This window comes from Centruroides sculpturatus, unplaced genomic scaffold, assembly GCF_000671375.1.
Source record: "Centruroides sculpturatus isolate CEXI.00-Female unplaced genomic scaffold, Cexi_2.0 scaffold1687, whole genome shotgun sequence".
Taxonomy (NCBI): domain Eukaryota; kingdom Metazoa; phylum Arthropoda; class Arachnida; order Scorpiones; family Buthidae; genus Centruroides; species Centruroides sculpturatus.
Window position 1 is genome coordinate 34,567 of NW_019386017.1, and position 15,819 is coordinate 50,385.

Genomic DNA, 15,819 nt, shown 5'->3' on the forward strand with positions numbered 1-15,819 from the left:
GACGAAAACAAGCTTAAGCAATGGTGTCATCAAACTTTGCACACTCGGTAAGTAATCCTACAATTTTTTGTTTATAGCATAGTTTATATGGATTATTCCCAAAAAATTATACGTGTTTTGGAAATGTTGAGTCAAATTAGTCTAGAATTGATTAATTTTATGGAAGAAAACCTTTGAAACAGCCGTAGTCTGTAAACTGCACACGTGTTGGGCTGTGATTGGCTCATGTATTTACGGATTACTACAACGCAAAATTCTTATAAAGCGGAACGTATCTACCGTATTATGAGGGGGTTGACTGTAATTAATTATTTACTGAGTATAATTTTGTTTTAAAACTAGTAAATGTTTCATATTTTCATTAGCAACAGCAACCAATATCAAAATTTATTTTAAAGAACTATAGACATCATTCAGTGCAGCTGACCTAGGCTTGCTTGAAAATACCGTCATTGTATTTAGGCATGATGTCACAAATATAGCCAGATATTTTGGACTTCCCGAAATTTATCATTGGAATCAAATGAAGCTATTAAAGATGAGTCTTGTAGCTCATTGTAATCATTTTTGAAAAAGCTACAATTGAGATTTATAACAGATTCCGAACAAATACTCAAAACATAATGGATGCTGTGAAAACGCAATCCATTTTTATTAGCAGATTGCTAGCTGTTGTGTTTCTTCAGCAGGAAGTTAAATATTTCACATATCTGCTAGCAGATAGCAAGCACAACGCTGAATAATGGAAAATGTTGACAGTATATACCAATTGAACCTAATAAATAAAATCAAAATTTTTTTGATTGAATCTCATATGTACTACATAATTTTGAAATTTATTGCAGGAAACAGCCTGATGGCCCATTTTAACTAATGATGTGAAATGTTTTGATGGCACCTAGACTTCAACGTAACAATGGATATCTGGTTCTCCAATTATAAGTTGGCTATGGAGCTGATGATAAACTGATAATAGTGGGAAAGATTCATAAAAACAAACAGGAAAAATGAAGTGAATTTACCAATGCCGTGGGTAGGGAGGTATGCAATAATTTAATTACTTTTTATAAAATATTTCTGTAGTTCTGTAGTATTGTATCAAATACAAATAAATCAAAAGTTGTGATAAACCAGAGGCCAAGGGGGGTTCCCTATAGATTGCTTAATTGGCAACAGGTCGGTTAAACCTGCTTAATAGATCGGTTAATGGTATATCAGATGGCTTAATAGGAGGGTCTTAAACAGTCAAGTGGGAAGTGAAGTGAGATGTTGAATAGGTCCAAGAAATGACAGGTAGTCAGGTTTATGATCAAAAATTACATACATTTAAAATTAACTAAATCTAAGGTTACAGTACACTACCGAATACACTATTAAAGCTACACGACTTACTGGTTATTAAATGACCAAGTATGGCACTCGAACCAAAGGTGATATTCAATCAGTTTTCTTTGTGATGATGGCAAAATAGGCTTTGTGAGGATTGTAGGCTTAATTTTGCACTAAGTCTTAAAGGAGAATATCTAATACAATTTGCATTAGAGTTGATCAAATTGAAATCACTGAGAACAGCAGCAGAAAGACTATTCAACACTCTAAAGTCTTCACTTCCCAAATGTTTAGTAGAAAGTGTATTATTTTGAAGCATGGCAGTCAAAAAGAGAGATTAAATATATGTACATGAAATATACAAATTATTTTTCTCATTTAATACCATGTGAAAACTGCATTGAATAGAATTTAGTTTTAATCAATGCACCCTTTACTTTAATTACTTATTTGTGCTTGTGTAAATATTGCAAAGTTTTCAGTTATATTAAAAGTTTTTCCTGTTGTTTTCTTATGCAGTGAAACCTTGGTTTTTGAACATAATTCATTCCTAAAAGTTCTAAAACAAATTTTCCCATAAGAAACAATATAAAATGCATTAATCTTTTCCTGATTCCAAATTAGTATTATTACTAATTAATTTTTTTACACCTTTTTAAAAACTGTATTTCGTGCATAAAAATGTGTACAAATGCAATATAATGTTATAATGATAAATATGAAATATTTATATATAATGTTAATAAATTTTTCTTACTTAACTTAAGCATATTTAAACACATCCTTAAACTTTGTTTATCTATATATATATAAATGGACATGTATGTCCCTATATTTCACTTTTTCACTAAAACTACACGTCGCACGTGAATGGTGTTTGTATATGGTGGTAGCCCCAAGTCTCCATTCATGCATAGGGGTGGTTGCGTCTCGATAGCTATAAGGGTGCGGGAGATATGAGGCTAAAAGTAGTTGAAAGTGGCTTTCTATTTCGAATGTTTTGTTCGAATTAAATTTGAACATAAAATTTGAATATTGGTTCGATTATAGAACGATTGTAAACGTTTCAGAAATGTTGAAAATAGTTTGTTTGACTAAACGTAAAAATTTTCTGATTAGTCTGGAAACGGGGGACCTAATTCTAGCATTCTGTGAAAACGGGTAAGATTAGCTATAATGTAAACATCTTAATCTTTACTATCGTTACTTTTTGCCCAGCAAAGCGGGTCCTTGCAGCTAGATTCTAGATTACTCAGAAAAACAGTGTTTTATATATATAAAAAAACTATATTACATACAAATAAACACCCAGCGAAGCGGGTCCTTGCAGCTAGTATTATATAAATGTCAAATGCAATTTTTATTTCATTTAAAATCAACTGGCACATACCAAAGAATGGAAGTGGTATCTTTCCCTCATGCATGTTGAAATCTAATTTAAATAGGAAAATAATTGATGATTAGTGTCATGTCATCTAATTAAGTATGATCTCACTGCCACTAAATTCAAAATGTAGTCCTGTTGCTAATAGAGGTTGCGGCTGAAGTTTTAAACGCAAAAACGTGTTTGTCAGACATTCAGCGTCACCTTCCTGTAGGCCTAGACGTTTGACAATGGCATTTGGAATGTTGATCATGATTCCACTGACGTTCCAAATGCCATTGTCATTGTCTTGCTTGTCCAAAGTATGGGTTCTGTTGAGCGGAAGGGTTATAGAGTTTAGGATTGTTAGATCTTATTTCATGTCAGGATCTGACACCAATCTATCAATTTATTGGCAGGTAGATACGCTTTTAAGTGAGGTCGATTTAACAGGAGTGATCTCGTTCATGATTTCTGGTTCGAAATGGAGGTGGTAACGTAGGAAGAAATGCACACCAATCCAATGTTATTACAATATACCCGTTTATTGTAGAACATATATACATGGTTAAAGATTTAAGGGTTCGAGAGCACATATCTCTCTCCAGGTTTACATTCCGTATAGGTAATTCCATTCGGGAAAGGTAGCTGACAATGTATAATAGTTGCGACCCTAACCACATTTTGAAAGTAGTCGAGAGAGAGCTTACATATCATCGCGAGTAGGATAGATATCTCTAATCGTACAGGATAGTTTCTTGACTATCTTTGAGTTCGGATCCCGGGCTCGTTGAAATACAGTCGACCCCCCCTATAATTACGGTCCCTATAGTTACGATTCCTATAAAACTACGAAAAAATATACGTATTTTGGAAATGTTGAGTCGGATTAGTGTAGAATCGATTAATTTTATGGAAGAAAACCTTTCAATCAGCTGTAGTCCGTAAATTTGACACGTGTCGGGCTGTGATTGGAACGACTTGTAAGAAATCGGATTCCTAATAAATTGGAACGTATCTATATCTTATAGGGGGTCGACTGTAGTTCATTGATTCGACGTAAGTCCAGAAATTGTAGAATAGTTCAGATAGGAAGTCTATTGAAGGTGGTGATGACAAGAGGCAGAAAATCCACAGACACTCACAGTACAAAATTTTGCGCTTTTCCATTTTTCGACGAACGACGTTTGTTGCCATAGAAACGGCAATCGAACAACTTTTGGAAACTCAATCGCAGATTGGTTGAAAGACATCAGATTATCAGCGGACGTCTTGTAGCGCTACTAAGCACTGATTGGTGGAAGCCTATGTACTTCAATTTGTATGAAAGGATTGCGTTGTGGCGGGAAGTTTAGTTTGCCTTGGACACATGAAGGGAACTCACGTTTGACTTTAGTTCGCCTTGGACACATGAAGTGGACTCACGTTTGACTTTAGTTCGTCTCGGATATATCAAGGGAACTCACGGTCGTTCTAACTTAGCCTAAGCTGACCTAGATGATTATTTCGTCTCACTTTATAATAATAACTTTAGAAGTTTAACTCAATAACTTTAGAAGTTTGTCGTTGCAAGGTGTCCTTCCGATGGACCTGTTGTAGTGAATACGTGTGTTGAACTTTGTTAACATCTGACGTTTTGTAATTGTTATTTGTCAAAATTTTTGTAACTGTACATACGTTTCTTTCAATATATATATAAGTTTTTGAATTTATCTGGCGTATGTGTGTTTTGAACTTGACTGGCACAGTCTCGACAGGATTACTTTGGATTACCTTGGATTACTTTTGGATTACCACGGATCGGAAAGGCTGATCTGCGACGGACATAGGAAAGAACAACACCGGCAATCATTGACCCAGGTAAATCTTTATTTTACTTGCTAGCACAGAGATGCCTAGACATGCAAAATCGCGGGGTTTGGAAACAAGAGATTGGGAAGATGATGGGCCGACCACAGGGCGCAGGGCAGGCGTGCCAGGAGGCGAATCTCAAGAGGAAATTGAAGCACTTAAGCTATGGATTGAGCTCGTGAAAATCAAGTCTGAGGCCAAAGTGAGGGCAGCGGAAACAGAGCGGCAGAAAGCGGAAATAGAATCTGAGGCCAAAGTGAGGGAAGCGGAAATCGAATCTGAGGCCAAGGTGAGGATAGCGGAAATTGAGTTAGAGCGGGATAGGCTACAAAAGGGGACCCGAGATGCAGAGGATAATATCTGCAAGGCAAATTTTGACGATTACGCTCATAAAGAGCGTAATCGTCAAAATTTGCCTTGCAGATATTATCGTATATTATATTGCAGTTGTAGAGTAAAGGCGGCACTGCCTAAAATGCCGGAAGAGGAGGAGGCAGTACCATCCTGGTTTCGTATGGTCGAAGTAATTTTGGAGACCTATGAGGTCCCAGTAGAGTTACAGGGACAAATTGTTTTGAGCATGCTATCCGAAAGATGTAAAGCGACGCTGACAAGATTGTCAGTGGATAAGGTCAAACACTACCCTTCCTTGAAGGAGTTTATTCTTGAAGAGTTGAGACTCACCTGCGGAATATCTAAAGGGATTTAGACAGGTGGAACACTACCCAGGAGAGACGGGGCCTCAATTTGCATCGCGTCTGGAAGACCTTTACAAGTACTACGTAGATAGTAGAGAGGTGGGGACAGTAGAAGAAATCATTAAGCTAACTGTAGCAGACCACTTAAAGACGCTCTTACCTCATGACGTGAAGAAATATGTGATATTACAGGAAGGGAAGGGATGGAACAAACCTGCGGAATTGACCAGGTTTATAGAAAAGTTTGAGAGGCGTCAAGTAGTATGTCCCCAACCAAAAGCAAGAAAAACGGCAAACAAAGGGACTCGTGGAGAGAGATGAAAGGGAAATCTAGTCCCGTGACGCAGACTATAGATGAACAATCCCACAAAAGTGGTTGTTATGTTTGCGGGAAAACGGACCAATGGAGGAGAAACTGTTCGAAACGGAAGGCACATAGTGAGCCTAAACAGGCGCGGCTTGTGGCTACTAGTAACAAATCCCAGGACGAGAGACGTTTAGTAGCGAGGGTAACGTCGTATGATCAACCAAAGATTATAGAAGCCCCGAATCGAGTCAAATTGGCATGTGGTGGAAATTGTCTTTTGGCCATAGTTGACTCTGGAGCTGAGATTTCGGTTATAAGGGGGTCATTGGTACCTACCTCGGTGATGGAAACGAAGGGGAAATCCAATTGGTTGGAGCCTTCGGTCACCGGATCGATGCGGTGTTAGTATCGGTCCCGATAGGGTTGTGGGAGGAAGGCTTCGCAGGGTCGCAAAGGTCGGAACTGGTGACGTGTGCCTTAACAGACGAGTTACACCAGACCACGGATGCCTTGTTATCGGAGGAAGATTACCCGGATGTTAGTAGACCGAAAGGAGAAGCTCCAGGGAAAGGGAGGAAGGTATGTAAGGAGCTTAAGGGTAGATGGGAACAGAAACCATCAGGAAAAGGAGCCGGAACCTCTCTCAGAGGCGGAGTGCAGTGTAAATAGCGTCGAAAATGGGAAAGGAATGGAATTACGAGATGCTCAAGTCCACGATGAGTCACTTTCCCGATTGTGGCAGGCCGCTAAATATAAGAAAGATGGGCTAGTTGTAGAGGACGGGATAATATATTGGCAAGATAGTTGGTTCAGCAGGCCCATTAAGCAGGTAGTTGTTCCCCAAGAACGGAGAGCGGAAGTGTTAGATTTAGTGCACAAAACTCCGTGCAGTGGACATTTAGGCAGTCGGAAAATGACGGGTTGCATTTGCGAGGGCTTCCATTGGCCGGGAATGGCGACTGACATCTGGAAATACTGCCAGAAAAGTCATAGGTACCTAGTAAGAGCGCCTGATCTAGTCCTAGATAGGACCCCAATTACACCACTTACTCGGTCCTCAACCCTGTTTCAAGTGGGTAAGATAGGCATGATTGAACCGTTTGATCCCTCTCCATCTAACGGTCATTGATATGCGATTTGCATAATCAGCTTATGCACCCGTTGGCTCGAAGTGGAAGGGATGAGAGCACTTTCAGTGATGGCCACTTGTTCTGTATTTTTGCAATCTTTTATGCGAACGGGTTTCCCCGAACTAATTGGTTGCAATCAGGGAACAAATTTCACTGCAGGATTGATGCGGGAATGACCCATATGTTAGAAGTTAGGAGTATAAAGTTAGATCGGATCAAAGCGGTCAATGATATAACAACTAAACACACGGCCGTACAGCAAGAAGAGTATGCAGTGCATTACAACTTGAGAGCACGGCCAAAGGAATATAACATCGGGGATACGGTTCTCGTGGAAAAGTCTTCCCCAGATGATAAATTGGATGATCGGTGGGAAGGGCCTACCGTGGTAGAAAAATTAGAACGTAAGGGAAGCTACCGTATCAGTTTAGAAGAGGGAAAAACAAGATGGATCCTTGTAGATCGACTCCGGAAATACCAAAAGCAAAGTTTCACTGTAGGAGTGGTACTTGGTTCTGACGGGGGCTTCGGGGAGCTGGCTGGAACTCCGGCCAAGCGACAGCTACACGATCGTAGACGATGGACCGTGAAAGCTAAGGGAGTTTCTCCGCATCTCCTGACATCGGCATAGACCAAGCCACATAACGTGCCAAAAGAATACCACTTGTTTTTCGGTAGTAGACTGAAGAAGAAAAACATCTGGACACTTACTGGAGGGTGGATCCCGAAATGGTTACCCCATACTGGATTTCGCTAGCTTTGCGAAAGCGGTTATTAGGCATCGGTAACAAAGGCAACTCTGTGCGTAGACGGGTAAAATTCCTGGATGTTCCGGAAGTATGGGTCAGGTGGATATCGGACGAGTTTTGAAAGTTTGTCGAATGTTGTGGAAGGGATCAAACAGGCTTAAGTAAGCTCAGTTTGAACCTCGGCTGTGTCGGGATGAAATTGTCCATCACATGATTTTCCACGCTTTTCCATTTTTTGATGAACGACGGTTGTCGCCATAGAAATGGCAATCGGACAATTTTTGGAAACTTGACTGCGGATTGATTGAAAGTCATCGCACCATCAGTCTCACTGTGAGGTAAATAACTTTAGAAGTTTGTCGTCGCAAGGTGTCTTTCTGACGGACCTGTTGTAGTGGATACATGTGTTGGAACTTTGTTAACATCTGATGTTTTGTAATTGTTATTTGTCAAAATTTTTGTAACTGTACATATGTTTCTTTCAATATATAAGTAGTATAAAAATGGGGATTCTGCCCCAAAAATTTAGTCTTTAAAATTAAATGAATTTAATCAAATCAATAGTAAATTCACTGAATTTAATCTAATCAATAGTAAAAAATTCACTGAATTTAAACAAAAAAACACTGTTGAAATTTCGCTGATTTATTACAAAAATAGTAAAATTCGCTAAAATTAATCAAAATCAATATTAAAATTTGCTAAACTTAATAAAAAACATTAACACCGACGAAATCTAGTGATTCCTACTTTTATTTATTTAAAACCATTTAAATAAAAGAAAATATAAAAAAAGTTAAACAAACTCAATAATATGAGCTTTATACTTATTTCCACAATCTCTCATACCCCTGTATACAAATTTAAAATTACTCATCTCGTCTAAATCTTCATCCCTTAATTTTTTATTGAATCGATCCGGAAGAAAAACTTGAAATTCTTCATCCTTAAGAAGTAATTTTTTATCACCAAAGCGAGTGAATATTGTTTTAATATAATCAATTGGATATTCATAATCAATTTCCAACTCGATTAATTTCTTTGTTGGAATATTTTGAAGTTTACCAATATTGTTTATTTTCTTCTTTGTCTCCATTTATATAGGGAAAAATTTATTTAATATGTTTTAAAAAATTCAATATAGGAAACTATCAATATGTATAAATTTACCTTGTGGTGTACATAAAAATCTACTATTAGGAGTATCAACATAATCAAAGATATGTAAATACCCTCTTTCATCCTTCCAAATATAGTAAAATCTTTTTTTCCCACCGTATTGAATTAATACCAAATAATAAACTCATTATCTAATTTTTGATATTGAGATATAACATCCCAATCCACTTTGTTTATATTCTTGAATAAATTCTGAAGATAATATTTGATGTTTAGAGATGAGTTTCCAATTAACCTTATCTTCATGTTGTCTTATAAAATTTTCAGATAGGGTTTGATGTTCTGATATTTTTTTCCAGTTAACTCTATCTTTAAATTCATTAATAAAAAATTCAGACAATTTTTGATTTGAGATATTGAATCCCAATTAAGTCTATCTTTAAATTCTCTTATTAAATCTTCTGGTAAATTCTCTCGTTTTGAAAAATTATCCCAATTGATAGCCCTCTTTATTCTAGAGTTCATTTATATAAGAAAAAAATCAATCTCTTTTTATTTTGTAATGACCTAATGCTAATGTGTTAATTCCATCCTCTAATATATATCTCTTGTCATCATGTGATGATAACACCTTCTTGTTAACTTCTATTGAATAAAGTTCATGTTTCTTGCTTCTAATTAGATTCATTGTTTGGGAATGTTCTGTTTTATTAAACAAACAGTTTTCATAATCATCAAATGATATCCTATTTTTAACAACACATTTCTTTACTCATTTTGATTTCTTTGAAACCTGATCTTCTACTTTTAAGGTATACATTTTTGCTCTTAAACCAACAAATTCTCATTATTTTTCCATTATTTTCATCCTTCATTTTACCTAACACCTTCTTATTAACTCTCGGTATACCATATTGATTATTCTCAGGATAATCAGATGTATCAAAGAATCAATCATTCCCTTTATATCCTGATAAGTATCATCATGTTTTTATATCATATATATAACTGTCCGTATCCTGATATAACAATTTTATGTTATTTCCATATTTAAGTTTCATCACATTATAATGAAAATCGTACATCAAATGCTTCGAAAGATCTAATATGCTCATTCCTACATAGATGGGTTTATTAAAGACTATTTTTTTCTTATACATGTGAATAGCATATAGGTTTTCAGTAAATATGGTTAGATGTTTAAAGTTCGGCTTAGCGATTAATTTTTTTACTTTTTTTGCATCACAACATAATCTTATGTCAACATGATTTCTTATATTTTCCATTGTCTTTCCAAACACAGAGTTGTTAATTAGTTTAAAAAAGTCCTTTTCGAAATCATTAGTAGCTTTAGTTCTCATTTCTGTATTCAGATCTATGTATTTCTTTAACCAATCTGATTGCTTGAATTCTAATACTCTATGTATCTTTTTGAATTTCATCCCCATTTTAAAATATTGTTTAAGATTTCTATAATGAAGCAACATATTTCTCTTTTTCATATAATGTGGTTAATAATTTAGATTGTTTTGATCCATTTGGTATTCTCTTCTCTGTAGTTAAAGGTAGATCAGAATGATAATCATGTACTTCTTTAGGGTATTTCAGATCAACTTCTAAAATGTAACCAATCTTTGAGTCATCAGGTATCTTTGTTACATCTATATTTGAATTAGTCCATTTAAATCCTCCATATGGTAAATAAGTTATATGGCCCATCCATATAACTTATTAGCATCTAGATACATCAAATAGATTCCTCGTTTTTATCATAATTTTTCATATACTTATTATTTGCCTTTCCATACCTCTTACAACATTGGGAGATTCCACCTCTTATTCCTTTTTCTATCATCAAAATCATATCATAATCTCTTATTAACTCTAATTCTACACCTGTCATCTTCAACATTACACCCCATGATAATCCAGGTGCTGTGTAATACCATGCTGGGTCTAATTTATAAGTTTTCATGCATATATCTCTAAAATTCTCAAAGATGTCTGCTAGTATCAAAACATCTGTTTTCACATACAGATCTGAATATTCTCCCATATTCTTAATCTTAAATGCTTCCCATACATTTTGAGCATGTTCATAATCTTTATCTGTTATATCACATTCATTTAATATACTATAGAATTCTTGTTTTGGAGGAAGTTTATCATTTCACATTTCTCCCATGAATTCATATAGTCATAAGGATAAACACCTTTTCTTATAACTAAATCTAATAGGTGATTAGGAAAAAACTTAGATGTTTCTCTAAACTGTTCTTTTTTCAAATTACCGGAGAGTTTATCAATACTACTAGCCATAAATCGAAATGAATCTATAAACCTAAGTTCCTTTTTATCTAATTTTCTTAGTAAATGATATATATCTCTCCTCATTGTTTGGTATCAATTCAATTTTCTTTTCATCATATCCAAGTTCTTTAACAAATAAATGAGCATCATATCCAGTTAGGTTATGAATGAATACTGGTATAAGGTTAGGGTTTTGATATCTTAAATTGCATTCGTTATGTGCTGGACCCCTATACCTTCCTGTTAAATGATCATGGTCTATAACTTTTTTTCTTTCTTTTTGTTTTTCTTTATCAGATAGCTTCCAACCACATATATGACAGATATTAGTATTTTTATAATGTTCTTTATCTTCTTCTGTCATAATTAATGGTTTAATATTATTATATATATCTCTTCGATTTCCTCAACTTCATTTTTTAACATCTCTACAAACTTTTTTACTGCATCAGACCCTCTATATACAACTGGTTCCTTATATTCTCCATGTACATACTTTATGTTATAAGAAAAACTCATTGGTTCATGATGATGATAATTCATTGTATAAGACTTAGATGGATCTGGTTGACATGTTTCCATTTTCTTAGTTAGACATTCAAAATCAGCATATATCACAAACGGAATCCTAATCTTTTTTATATTATCGCTTCTTTTAAAGTTAATAAATGGTCTTTCCGGCATTTCAATCTTTACTATTTTTTTTTCTTTACAATCGGTTTCATGATTCGTTAATTGTTTTGCTGAATTGAAGTATGTTAGACATCTTTCATATATAAAAATCTTTTCTCTATGTTTTGTTATTTGTGATCTAACTAATCTAGATAGATTGTTTATCAAACAATAATGTGATTTTTCTTCATCTTTTATATACAACAGATTTACGTGCTTATTTAGTTTATTTTTTGTTATTCTTAGAGGATACAGTACACAGCACTTATCATAACTATAAACATTCACTGATACATTCAATCTTTTTTCACATTTACCTATATCAGATAAAGCAATAGGAGATTCAATTCCTTTGAGGGCTTCTTTAATTTTATCAATGTTATAATTACTAACTCGACCAGGATTATGATTGTTTCTACCTACTGGATTTAAATATGCAGCGATGTAATAAGCAAAACATTCTTGATCTTCATTTTTAATATTCAATACTGCCTTCTCTTTGATTTTTTCTGGTAATTCAATGTATGATGATCCTCAAAATGGAACATATTTATTGATTCTTAGCTCTAAATTATTTATTTCTATTAAAGTCTATCCAGATCCCTTTACTTCAAATTCATCCATCTGTCTTATTTGTTTATTAAACACTCTATCGTAAAAAGCATTCAAATCTGTTGATTCAAAAATAATCTTATTCTCAGTTTTAAATGAAAAACTCTTGTTTTCATTTTCTCTTTGATACTCACAGAAAAATTCAAAATTTACTTTCAAGTTCAATTTTTTCAATATCTCTGCTATCTTTCTAATAACTATCTCTCTCACATCTAAAAATTCTCTTGGTATGATATGATTAGTCACGTTCTTAATCGAATATGTTTTTAATCTTGATTTGAATGTTGTCCGATCTCTTGGATAGCTTCACCATTGTATAAGGCATTCTTATGCTCTTTTTTTTAATTTGGAGATTCTTATAGGTTGGATTATAGTAATGATTACAGGTATCACATTTTATTTTTTTTCTCTAGGTTCTGAAAAAATATCCTCATGAAAGTTAAATGTATTACTAAATTTATATTTCTCTGTAAAATCAATTAAGTCTGTTTTCCTTAATCTTGAATCTTTAAGATTATTATCTCTACAAAATTGACGCAGCTGTTGAATAGTTTTTCTGTCCTCTCCTCCCATAATTTATAATAAAATTAATTAGGTCTGCTTTCCTTAATCTTGAATATCCTCTAATATTATTATCTCTCAATGTTGATGTAATTTACGAACAGTTCGTGATTGTAATATTTGCTCCATTTAATAGGAAAAAAAAACATTTAATATTTTTTCAATAATAAACACACCTTACAAATACAGGTAACCCCCGTATAACACGGTAGTTACGTTCCAAAAAAATTGCCGTGTTATGCGAAACAAAGAACTAGTACGAAAAGTTTTGGTTAGGTTCCAAAAATTAAAAAACATGCTACTATATTTTCATAATTAAGGTAAATATCTTTATTAAAATATTCTTAAGTGATACATATTATTATAAATTAAACAATGTTTTCTTTGTCATCACTAAAAGCACTATTAACCGAGAGCATTTTATTTTTGGCAAGTTATTGTTATCCTCTCGGCATTTTTCTGCATTACAGTATTTTCAGATTCATGCTTTACCTTTTGCAAAAAGTGTATGTAATTTTAGATTGCTTGCTTCTAGTTAATTAATTAAACGATCTTTATAAATTTCCTTATATGGTGTTAAGCACTTATGGAATAAGGGAAAAACATCTGGCAACACTAGAAGCACAAGCGTTGAGATCTGGCAAAATTGAAACAATTTTCGCGAAGGACCATGTGTATGGAGACGAGAAAAGAAAATTTACACACTGAAGTACTAATAGTTTACGAAAATAATAATTTTTGTGAACTATTAGTACTTAAGTATGTAAAAATTTATTACACTTCATGTTATACAAGGGTTTTACCCATTTCTCGAACCGTGTCAGAGTGAATCCGTGCTATAAAAGTACCGTATTATATGGGGGTTGGTACCAATTCTCGAACCGTGTTAGAGCGAATCCGTGCTATAGAAGTGCCGTGTTATACGGGGGATGGTACCAATTCTCGAACCGTGTTAGAGCGAATCCGTGCTATAGAAGTGCCGTGTTATACGGGGGTTGCCTGTATGACCATATCCATCTGTATTACTTTTGTTCTTGTAAAATTCATCAAAAGATTTTTCCTCTTTACAATCACTACACTTCTTGATTTTATTTAATCGCCTTCTATGAATATTAGTTTTCAAATGATCTAAATGATTTAAAAAATTTTTTACCACATTCACATTCTTTTAATTCTGCTTTGTTCTTTGCATAATATCTTTTAAAGTATTCACTTGTACAAGCTTTACACCAATAACAATAACCATCTTTAGAATGATTATATTTACTATATTCTTCGAAGATTTATTTATTTTACAATGATATAATGAATTTAATAAGAAAAAAATTTCTTCAATATCTTGCTTCATAAAAAAAATTTAATATAAAAAAATATCAAACTTATCAACCCAACTATTAAATGAATCGGGATATCCTAACCACTTAACTAAATATTTATTTCCTTTCTTTTTAATTATTTTTTCTATCTTATAAACTTTATTTTTTTTATTATATTTAACTAACTCATTTTCATAAAAAGTTCCTTTAATATCTTTTTTATTTAAATCTTTAATTCGATAAGTAATTGGATCTGTCTTCAACACTTCAGATATTATAAATATTTCCTCTCTTTAGGAGGGTAAATAAGCTTTCTTAAATGGTTTTTTATATATAGATATTCTAACCATATCACCTACTTTATATTTAGGAGACTGTGATATAATTTTTCTTTTAAACAAATTTTCATAAACTTTCCATTCGTTATCTTCTATACTTGCTTGTACAGGAGTCATTTTTATTGATCTATGATAAGAGTTATTATAATTTTTAATTAATTTATCTAAAACGTCTATCCATTTTTTAGTGTTGTTAGCAGTAAAATNTATACTTGCTTGTACAGGAGTCATTTTTATTGATCTATGATAAGAGTTATTATAATTTTTAATTAATTTATCTAAAACGTCTATCCATTTTTTAGTGTTGTTAGCAGTAAAATATTTCCACATTTTCGTCTTTAGAGTTCTATTAAATCTTTTGACTACTGAGCATTTTATTTCTATATTTTCTGTAGTAAACCAATTAATATTATTATCTTTAACCAACTGTTGCGTCACTTTATTAATAAATTCACTTTCCTTATCTGTTTGTAGCTTTTCCGGTTGTCTTTCCTTAAATATTTTAGCAAATACTTTAGATATTTCTTCACCAGTTTTCTTTTTAATTGGAATAGCCCAAGCGTATTTACTAAATATATCAATAACAGTTAATATATAATTAGTATTATCATTATATCTTTTAAATTTCTGCATATCCACTAAATCTGCCTGCCATTGATCATCAATGTGAGAAACGTAAGTTCTTCTTCTATTAAATTTTCTAATAATTGGTTTATGTTTAGTATATTCATACTGTTGATGTAAAAATTCTGTAATAACTTTTCTTGGTAAACCAGTCTTTCTTTGTAATTCATTTATACCACAGTAACCAGTTTTAGGATTATAATAAACATCCTTGATCGAACTCATAAAAAAACAGCTTTTTTAGTACCACAAATGGCACACGTTCCTTTTGCTATAGGTTTATTATTTTTTCTTGATTCTATAATATTATTTGTTTTTGTTTTCTTTTTACACTTTAAACAATAGATATCATTTATATTGGGAGAAATTCCAAGGACTAATCTCTTCTTTGCACTAATGATTGGTTTAACAATTCCTCTATCTATTCTTTCTCTAAGTGAGGGGTTTTCTATAGCATCTAATTCATTTAACATATTTTTATCACATTTCATTTCTAGTTTTTATATAAGGACCTTGAATAAGTTGTCGCTGTTTTTTTGTGAAAATTAACACTTTATTTAAAAAAAGTCGTAATAAACACGTCACTGAAAGTATTGTCCATCACTAGCCACTACTTTCTCCCATCGTTCTGGCAGCATTTGAATTCCATGTCGGAAAAACGACACGTTTTTTTGAGGCTATCCAAGAATCAACCCATTTTTTGGCATCTTCATAAGAAGGAAAGTGCTGCTCAGCCAGGCCATGTGACATCGATCGGAACAAGTGATAATCGGAAGGGGCGATGTCTGGTAAATATGGCGGGTGGGGTAGGACTTCCCATTTAAGCGTTTCCAAGTACGT

General features: G+C 33.5%; 1 protein-coding gene and 3 pseudogenes across 1 annotated transcript; 2 read left to right on the top strand and 2 right to left on the bottom strand.

The window, feature by feature from the left end:
* The first annotated feature begins 5,467 nt into the window (after window positions 1–5,467).
* On the top strand, window positions 5,468–6,241 carry LOC111613135 (annotated as a pseudogene).
* LOC111613140 lies at window positions 6,237–6,677 on the top strand. The gene has a single exon (XM_023354456.1). The coding sequence runs from the start codon at window positions 6,237–6,239 to the stop codon at window positions 6,675–6,677; it is 441 nt and encodes a 146-aa protein (XP_023210224.1).
* A 2,315-nt stretch (window positions 6,678–8,992) lies between these two features.
* Window positions 8,993–11,336, bottom strand: LOC111613134 (annotated as a pseudogene).
* Window positions 11,337–13,617: 2,281 nt separating this feature from the next.
* Window positions 13,618–15,497, bottom strand: LOC111613141 (annotated as a pseudogene).
* Between the last annotated feature and the right edge of the window lie 322 nt (window positions 15,498–15,819).